At 38.0% G+C, this 10,000-nt stretch overlaps 2 protein-coding genes and 1 long non-coding RNA gene across 3 annotated transcripts in view; all 3 read left to right on the top strand.

The window, feature by feature from the left end:
* LOC138973621 (uncharacterized) overlaps positions 1 to 3,072 on the top strand; it is a 61,214-nt gene extending 58,142 nt beyond the window's left edge. Inside the window, exons 13-14 of the mRNA XM_070346339.1 lie at positions 447 to 509; positions 1,995 to 3,072. Coding sequence (XP_070202440.1) covers positions 447 to 509; positions 1,995 to 2,086 — 155 coding nt within the window. The 3' untranslated portion in view covers positions 2,087 to 3,072. The remainder of the gene's footprint in view (positions 1 to 446; positions 510 to 1,994) is intronic.
* A 1,265-nt stretch (positions 3,073 to 4,337) lies between these two features.
* Positions 4,338 to 6,033, top strand: LOC138973619 (uncharacterized). Its single transcript, XR_011458082.1, has 3 exons — positions 4,338 to 4,777; positions 5,407 to 5,539; positions 5,901 to 6,033. It is a non-coding gene; the product is annotated as an uncharacterized lncRNA (long non-coding RNA).
* A 57-nt stretch (positions 6,034 to 6,090) lies between these two features.
* Positions 6,091 to 10,000, top strand: part of LOC138974673 (ras guanine nucleotide exchange factor G-like) — an 8,399-nt gene continuing 4,489 nt past the window's right edge. The window contains exons 1-3 of the mRNA XM_070347392.1: positions 6,091 to 6,110; positions 6,378 to 6,460; positions 6,868 to 6,927. Of these exons, the coding sequence (XP_070203493.1) occupies positions 6,091 to 6,110; positions 6,378 to 6,460; positions 6,868 to 6,927 (163 nt within the window). The remainder of the gene's footprint in view (positions 6,111 to 6,377; positions 6,461 to 6,867; positions 6,928 to 10,000) is intronic.

Here is a 10,000-nt window from a genome sequence, read left to right as displayed (position 1 = left end):
AAGTCGGACTCTGACGACTCAATCAATCAATCAATCAATCAGCCAATCACGTTATTAATTAATCAATGAAATTATAAAGTAAGTATGTTCTAAAAATGTGTCTTTTCTTTGAATACACGTTCTGTTCACGTGTATGCAAGCGTGCAAGCTAGGTGTGTGTGCGTGTGTGTGTGTGTGTGCGTGCGTGCGTGCGTGCGTGCGTGCGTGCGTGCGTGCGTGCGTGTGTGCGTGAGTGCATGTGTGTGTGTGCGTGCGTGTGTGTGTGTGTGTGTATGCGTTCGTGTGTGTGTGTGTGTTTGTGTATGTGTTTATGCTTGTGCGTGCGTGCGTGCGTGCGTGCGTGTGTGAGTCTGTGTGTGAGTCTGTGTGTTTGTGCGTGAGTGCGTTCGTGTTCGTGTTTGTGTGTGTGTTACATTATACGTTTATATGCGTCTTCCTTCATTCAGAAATCCCCTGCAAAGTGGAGGACTTTGAAGCCGTGTGCACCAGTTCGCCTGCCATCAACAGAGGTAAGGCAAAATAAAAAAAAGTCTGTTTACGGTATCCCGACCGACCCTATTTTTTTCGCGCGACCCAAGACTTTTTTTTTGCATTTGGGGAGGAAAAAAAATTTAAAAAATTAAAAAAAAAAAATTTTTTTTTAATCTTTGTTTTTTGGCAAAATAACTGAAAAATATGGTTTTTTAAAGAAAAAAAAATCCCGACCTACCGACCCTATTTTGTTTGCCTATGCTACCGTAAACAGACTAATTTTTTTGTTGGCCTAAGAGACAGTGAATAAGACTAATGTGTGTGATCTAAAATATCGCTCCGCAATATTAATTACACACGGGTGTGAAAGGCACTTCACTTACACACACTCTCTCTATCTCCGTTTTCTATCTCTTTTTATATTTAGTCAAGTTTTGACTAAATATTTTAACATCGAGGGGGAATCGAAACGAGGGTCGTGGTGTATGTGCGTGTGTGTGTGTGTGTGCGTGTGTGCGTGTGTGCGTGTGTGTGTGTGTGTAGAGCGATTCAGACTAAACTACTGGACCGATCTTTATGAAATTTGACATGAGAGTTCCTGGGTATGAAATCCCCATACATTTTTTTCATTTTTTTGATAAATGTCTTTGATGACGTCATATCCGGCTTTTCGTGAAAGTTGAGGCGGCACTGTCACGCCCTCATTTTTCAACCAAATTGGTTGAAATTTTGGTCAAGTAATCTTCGACGAAGCCCGGGGTTCGGTATTGCATTTCAGCTTGGTGGCTTAAAAATTAATTAATGACTTTGGTCATTAAAAATCTGAAAATTGTAAAAAAAAAAAAATTTATAAAGCGATCCAAATTTACGTTTATCTTATTCTCCATCATTTGCTGATTCCAAAAACATATAAATATGTTATATTCGGATTAAAAACAAGCTCTGAAAATTAAATATATAAAAATTATTATCAAAATTAAATTGTCCAAATCAATTTAAAAACACTTTCATCTTATTCCTTGTCGGTTCCTGATTCCAAAAACATATAGATATGATATGTTTGGATTGAAAACACGCTCAGAAAGTTAAAACAAAGAGAGGTACAGAAAAGCGTGCTATCCTTCTTAGCGCAACTACTACCCCGCTCTTCTTGTCAATTTCACTGCCTTTGCCATGAGCGGTGGACTGACGATGCTACGAGTATACGGTCTTGCTGAAAAATGGCAGCTACTTGACTAAATATTGTATTTTCGCCTTACGCGACTTGTTTCTCTCTTTTCGTTCTCTCACTCTGTGTGGTTGCGTGTAACTAACTAGCCAGATAGTAACCAAGCAAGACTGATTCACACAGCAACAAAAAAACGTGTTCTTTCAATCTAAACTAAAGAGTCCCGCTTGTTACCAGTTTTGAAACGAAAAGTATATTCAAAAGTCGAACACTTCAGCTTAGAGTGTTGTTTGTTTGCTTGTTTGTTTGTTTGTTTGTTTGTATGACTACTACGCTGCCTCTTTTTTCAAATCAGGCAGTGGTAGTGGAAGCACGACCTTCAACGGGGCGTCACCGCTGCTTGTAGCGACGCTGATTGCTGCAGTTACTTCCCTTGGGTGGAGATAAACCGGAACAAGCGGTTCACCTTCATCCCGCTTTCCATCGCCGGAGAAAAACTTCCTCTTCGGTGCTTCACCTTTGGTCTTGTTAGAATGAGGTCAAATCCCAGTTATCTCAAATGTATAAAAATAGACTGACGCAGTTTGAATATCTATTCTGTTGAATCTATTGGCCTTAGTTGGCACTTGATCTATTTATCTCTCTAATATTCTCATTGCCCCATTCTCTATATGATACTAGTTCCTTCCAGAGTCTCCGGCTTTTATAACACGCAGAAACCTGATTTTCTTTTACTATCTATCTTTTTTTTTTTTTTTTTTTTTTTTTTTTTTTTTACAGTTGTTTGTCTGTTAGTATGATTGATTTTTGTTGTTGATTCTTTTACGGTTTTGGGAGAGCAAGATAGGGAATGAAAGATGGGATGATCCGAAATATGAATTCCATTCGTCCATTCCGTTGATATTCTTTTCCAATTTTGTGTGTGTGGCTAACACGAGTCATTTATGCACATATATTCAACTTCGGGATGTTGTTACTACTAAAACCAAGATCAAATGTGACCCTCCACCACGGAATGAGTCGCATGTCACCTTTGCATGATTTTCATATTTTTACATTTTCCTAAAGAGTTTTTGTATGCTCTATCCAGTGGTGAAAACCGTTTTATAAAAAAGCGAAAACTGTATAAGTTTTTTATGAGTTATAAGCCTGTGACTAAGGTGACACTCACACTGTTACCAGTCACTCCCGGACTTACATTAAGCCTAGCGCAGAACCACGCGAGGTGACATGCGACTCATTTCGTGGTCGAGGGTCACAAATTCACGCTTCACTGTCAGTTTAGAGGCAGTGATGGTTGTTTAAAATACAAAGTGCCTTTCTTGATGTATTCCTTTTGTATTAAATACTTGGATCTGTTTTCTGTATCCTTTTGAATTAATTGTACACTATGACCACTGATAATGAAGAGATTAAACGGTTTTGTTAATCTGTGTTTATGTTTCACTTGTATGAAACAGTTCCTTGTGACAGCTCTGTAACTCACACCTAACATACACACAAACACTCACACATAAGATACACACACACACACACACACACACACACACACACACACTCACAAACACACAAACACACACACACATTAGATAGGCACACGCACACATCTTGGAACCACCCACCCCAACACACACTCAAACATACTCACAAATTAGATAGCCAAACAGACATCTCAAACCAACTTAAATACACACGCACACACACACACACACACACACACATACACACACACAAACACACACACACACACACACACACACACATACAAACGCACACACACACACACACACACACACACACACACAAACACACTCATACATATACACACCCACACATGTACACGAAAAAGCTGCCACACACACACACACACACACACACACACACACACACACACACACACACACACACACACACACACACACACACACACACACACACAAAAGCAACCTCCGTGTTATTTTCATGTTCATAAAACCAGCCAACATAGCAATACAATCAATTATATCAATTAACCCGACAAGTGTTATTCTTCATGTCGAAAGCATCCTGGTGCTCTTTTTTTACATTTAAAAAACCCCTGTTGGAACCTCTGTGGCAATGTCTCCCTGACTGCTGGAAACATTTCGTTAAAAACGTGAATAATATTATACATGTACTTGTTTTTACATATACTGTAGCATACAAGGTAAAACAATTACACTGAGAAAATATTCTCCAGGGGAGGCAATCACCTTGCCGAAATTCAAAGGGCAATATGCAGGGGTTGTTTCTCTTGTTAGAGTATTTATTTGTTCATAATGCATGTAGCGACAAATGAATCTGGCACCCATTGCGGTAGTCACAAGGTTAAGGCAATGAGCAGCACTAGAATGACCAAAATGAAACATGGAAAATACACGGAGTAACTTAGTTTTCTGGGTAGTTATTGAAGTAACTTATATAATGAAATGACAAAATTGCGAAAACTAAAGGACATAGATTGCCGTCGCTATGGAAACTGGCATACACAGCGCCATATTGGATATTTGGCACAAAGATACACAAGACTTTTATCTACAATCATATAGAACGATATTTTGACCAAAAAAACTACAGTTGAATTTAAATTTATTTTTGAAATAAAGATGAATGAATATGCAGTTAGAAATTCATTAATCCTTATTACAAAAATTAATTTAAATTCAACTGTAGTCTTTAGTCAAAATATCGTTCTATATGATTGCAGATACAAGTCATGTGTATCCTTGTGCCAAATATTATGCATGTCTGATGTATGATGTTGCTGTAAAACCCGTTTGCTAGAAATCCAATATGGCGGCTGTTTCCATAGCAACGGCAGTCTGTGTCCATTAGTATTTAAATTTTGTCCATTTATTTGTATAAGTCTCTTCAATAACTACCCAGAAAACTAGGTTATTCCATGTATTCTCCAAGTTTAATTTTACTGCCGCTCATTGCCTTAAATGACTACGCCCTTTGCCACAGTATAAAAAACAACACTTGAGTTTGGAGGTGGAACCAGGAAGAGTTTGATTGGGGAATTCAGAATCAAAGTTGTGACGTGGGTCTATGTGTTTGTACATTTCTGCAACGTTCAGTGGAGTGTACGCAAGGTGCCTGTCTGTGGAAGCGTTAAAAGTGAGAAAAAAACAGAGACAACGAGATAAATAGTTATTATATATTTGAAATAAACGATAATACATTTTGTCACAAATTAAACGTTCCAACAACAATAACTTTCTTGTTTTTTGATAACGAAAGAAATAAAGAAGGAAGAAAGGTAGGAAGGAAAGGACAGAAAAAGAAATAAAAACAGGAGGAGCTAAAGAAATGATAAAGGAATAAAGGAAGCAACAACAGAAAAAGAAAAAACGAAAGTGGGGAGGGAAGAACACGGTTTTTTCCTTTTTCAAAGACATCATTTCATGCACATTCTAATTTTTTTTCATATAAAGCGTTGAAAAGAACTTCGTGCTGTGAGGAAAGCACTACGTACAATTGATAACACTATTTATATTTTTATCATCTATACCCTTTGCAACAAAAAAAGCCACGAGGCCTAGCTTATTTGTCTGAGTTGGTTAGGGGCAAATTATACCTGCGTAGAGTCAGCGGCACGGACGACGCTCTGCAGATTATTGAGGTAATTCTTTTTTCTCCAGCCCGCTACACGTTGAGTGAAAAGAAAACAAGCCGACTCTGCGCAGGTATAATTTGCCCCTTACTAGGTTTGCGAGGGTGAATCAGTCAAGCAAGTTCGCTTTCAGTTGTTGGCAGAACTTTGGGACGCCAGGAGGCGTGAAGGTCACAGATCACAGGTCACAGGTCAACCTCTCACCTAACGAATGACAAACATATCCAGTCATTTGTTCTACCTGTTCGTGGTTTCGTTGGTGGCAGGTAAGTGGTTATTCTATGTCTGTCTGTTTGTCTATCTGTCTGTTCATCTGTCTGTCCATCCGTCTGTGCGTCCGTCTCTCTCTCTCTCTCTCTCTCTCTCTCTCTCTCTCTCTCTCTCTCTTTACTTTATAACTATATTATTCTCTGTACGTGTTCTAAGGACATGTTGGAAGATTAGGCTAAGTTTAAAACCTTTATCCTTTCGTAATGAAGTTCTGAGTTATATAACTTCATTTGTTTGGAGAAGAAAAAAAAAACGGGTGTAAAAGTCATTATATGGGGTTCTCAAAATGTCGCAACACTTTTTTTCTATTTTCTAGTTTTATTTGGCACAGTTCGTATTCAATTTCTTCCTGATCAGTTTCAAGTTATGGATGCTACGCTGCCTGCTATAGAAGAGACCTACGATTGGCAATGGATTGCACTAATTCCAAGAAGCAGGACCTCACAAAAATATTGCTTTGGGTTGGTTTCTTCCGGTCTTGTGACTGGTTTGCCAATATCTGCAAGTGAGTCGTCACGAAAATGAGAGAGGGGGAGAGCGCGGGTGGATGGAGGGGAAGGGGGGGAGGTAAAGGGGAGGGGTTGAGAGGGGGTGGGAGGGGGGAGTGAATGTGTTAGTGTGTGTTAGTGTGTGTGTGTGTGTGTGTGTATGTGTGTGTGTGTGTGTGTCAGTGTGTGTGAGTGACGTGAGAGATAGATAAATAGAGAAGTCAGACAGACAGACGGACAGACAGAGGGGGGGGGGGGGGGCAGACAGACAGACAGACAGAGAGGGGGGGAGGGCACAGACAGACACACAGAGTCCTCCAATAATGTGACTTGTGAATGTTTGCAGCGTGCTATCTGGAATCGTCCGCTGTCTAAACAGCAGGAATATACAGCTCTACGGGTGCCGAAAGCGATACGAATCGAGCAAAGGTAAGGGTAGGCCAGGTAATAGAGCATTTTTGGAAATAACTCTGTCCCAGCTACATGACCGTTCGGCAGAGTTATGCTGCTTGAAGCTCGGACACATTATTTCGACTTCCGCTTCCGGCCAACACGTGCTCGAAGTAAACAAGCAGGGAGAGAGGAGAGAAATCGGTTTCCAAACATTATGCGTTGCGTTTCTTCCCATTTGTAAAACGTGACATTACACGCCAGTCACTGAGGCGAGAGGGTTGTGTCTCAAACACGTGTACTGAAATGGCGGGGTAAAAATAGTCATACTACACGTAAAAACCCACTCGTGCAAAAACATGGGCTGAACGTGGGAGTTTAAGCCCATGAACGAAGAAGAAGAAGAAGAATGCATAATTATTGTGTTTGTCTATTTCCTTCTTCAGAAGTCCCCTGCACTGTGCGAGATGTCTACCAAGCATGTCCGTCTCTGCCGCAACTGAGAGGTAAATGCTTTCGCTAATTGTTAATTCAGCCCGAAGCTGACTTCCCGAAGTCTTTATTTTATTTTTTAACGAAAATTCAGTACCAGAGCTTCGTGCAGCGAGCTTCGTGAAGTCGATTTCGCCCTACTAATATCAGGCTAACGTCAGATTAATATATGATACCCTGTTCTACTCAAATAAACATAATATACCTGGCCTACTTTTGATGGTCGACTTTGAAAAGGCTTTCGACAGTGTTGCCTTGTCATTTATTGAAAAATCTTTGAGCAAATTCAACTTTGGAAATGACATGAAACGATGGATTTTTACTTTTTATTGCAAAATTAAGTCCTGTGTTTCAGTTAATGGTCGGTATTCAGCATGGTTTAATGTAGGTCGAGGCACCCGGCAAGGGGATCCGCTGTCACCTTATTTATTTTTGATTTGTGCCGAAATATTGTCTCTTATGGTACGCCAGAACAAAAAGATTTGTGGTATGAATATTCTTGGCGAAAATATTTTATTGTCACAATTCGCCGATGATACCAGTCTGTTTCTTGATGGTACAGAGCAATCATTTTGCGAAAGTATAAAAGTGTTACAACATTTTGCATCACTATCAGGTCTGAGAATGAATTATGATAAAACAATTGTAGTTTGGTTAGGACCTTTAAAGTTTTGCAAAAGAAGATTTTTGCCTGATATGAATTTTACCTGGAACCCGGATAATTTTAAAGCACTTGGTGTTATTTTTTCAGTAAATGTATCCGAGGTTGTTTTTCTTAACTATAGAAATAAGTTAAAGGAAATTCAAAAACTTCTGAATTCATGGACCAGAAGGAACCTGACACCTTTTGGTAAAATAACAGTCCTAAAAACCTTGGCTATTTCCAAATTGACACATTTGTTTACGAATTTACCTGATCCAGACGAACAGTTTATGATGGAGTTAAATAATATTTTTTTCAAATTTCTTTGGGATGGAAAAAGAGATAAAATTAAAAGAACTACGGTCACCCAACCCTATGAAGATGGAGGATTAAAGATGGTTGATTAAAAAGAGTTGTTGGTCTTACTGGATTAATATCAAGATTATTGTTTAAAGCATGTCCATCTGTTATAACAATTAATATGAGAGGAGAGGAATTTGCAAATGTTTTGATGCAGAGAATGGAAAACCCGTTTTGGACCGATGTTTTTAAACATTATAAGAAACTACATGGAAAATCTGACCCTACAACCTTTAACGATTTTGTATCAGAATGTTTACATTATAATGTTAATATTCGCAGAGATAAAAAGACAGTGTACATTCAAAACTGGATTGACAATGGAATTGCTCAGATTGGTCATATTTTGGGACAAAATGGATACTTATCCTATAATGCGTTTAAAATTAAATATCCAAATGTGCGAGGAGATTTTGTCAAGGTGTAATCCAGGCTGTTAAAAAATATCAGAGAAAAATCGGCTTAGAATTTGATAAACATTTTATTATGACAGAGCCCATTGTGTGGAAATGTATTTGTAAAGGTAAGACACAACTTATTTACAAAAAACTGATTGAACATGTTACGGTCCCAAAATGTATCGAAAAATGGTCTGAATCTTTAGACTGTTAGATAAGAAGGCTATTTTTCAACATGTTTTTAAAACAACAAAAGACACTTGTCTGAGATGGTTCCAGTACCGATTATTGTACAGAATTTTGCCCACAGAACGGTTTCTATTTTTGCGAAAAATTGTGGATACGTCATTGTGTACATTTTGCGGTAGAAATGAAGAAACCCTTTTACATATGTTTTGGGAGTGTGATAAAGTGCAGACTTTTTGGATAGAATTTGTAAATTGGCTAAAGGCGAACTGCACCCATTGTGACAATTTAAAACTGTCTAAAGAACTGGTTCTTCTTGGAGTTGCGAACAATGTAGTCACCGATAAAGCTTTTGATGTGTTAGTAATCTGTGCCAAACACCACGTATATATTTCCAAAATGAACAAAAAGACCCCTCATTTTCAGACATTTAGTAGACATTTTAAGCAAAGATTTATTTGTGAAAAGTATAACGCAGTTGTGAATAATACAGTAGATAAATTTTACAAGGATTGGCGCCTGTATATATGCATGTTTTGATGTAACCCTTAGGTTTTTTCTTTCTTAAATCCTTTTGATACTGCGACCACCAAGCCCTGAACATCCCCCCCTCCCCCACCCATCCTCCCACCCCATGTATGTTGTAATTGTTCAAGTGTTTTTCTGTTGTATGGTTCTGTCCTTTTGCTTAGGTGATGTCCTGTAATGTACAGCATATACATGTGAAAAGAAAAACTTCACAAAAAGAGAATTAAAAAAAAATATCAGGCTTTACAGGGCCACTTAGTTTGGGAAATTGAACTGCATCCTGTGATTACATTTCACAGGGCCTATCGCTATGTTCAGTAAGTTAACTTAAGGGGCAGGAGCTACCTTCAAATACACCGGTTGTTTTTTTCCAAGTCATTTGGCCACAACATGCATAAAACAGAACTGTTTGTGTTCAAATTTGGTGTGCTTTTGCTTCAATGTATTAAAAATATTAGTATATCATAAAAAACAAAATGTGCTCTTAGATTGACTTAGTATACATTATTTTAAATGAAAAATAAAATTGAGTATGGATGACAAGATAATTTCACAACTATACATTAGAATGATTTGGAATTTTGCAGAAATGTATGAGACGTACTGATAGATGTTTAGTTCAAAAGGATTAGCTCTAGGAAGGACAGTTAAAGAGATACACATTTTCGATGTTTTGAGACATTTTGTACCCACAAAGTCAACATTTAGAAAAACAATATCTAAAAGTTTTTCGAACACATCAAAGATACCAATTTTAGTTCAAATATGGGGAGCAGCTTTGAAGTAACATGATTCCATTCATCGCTTTTCATATTTTGTATTTAATAATTTTTGCAAAGTCAATTTAAAAATAATCTTCTATTTTATCATGTACTATTATTTTTCATACATTGCAGCAAATGCACACCAACTTTTAACGCAAACAATTTTGTTTCAAGAATGTTGTGGTCAAATGAAAAACGGTGTATGTTC

This window comes from Littorina saxatilis, linkage group LG8 (genome assembly GCF_037325665.1).
Source record: "Littorina saxatilis isolate snail1 linkage group LG8, US_GU_Lsax_2.0, whole genome shotgun sequence".
Lineage (NCBI taxonomy): Eukaryota > Metazoa > Mollusca > Gastropoda > Littorinimorpha > Littorinidae > Littorina > Littorina saxatilis.
Note: the sequence above shows the minus strand (reverse complement) of the source record. Positions and strands in the feature narration are given on the sequence as shown.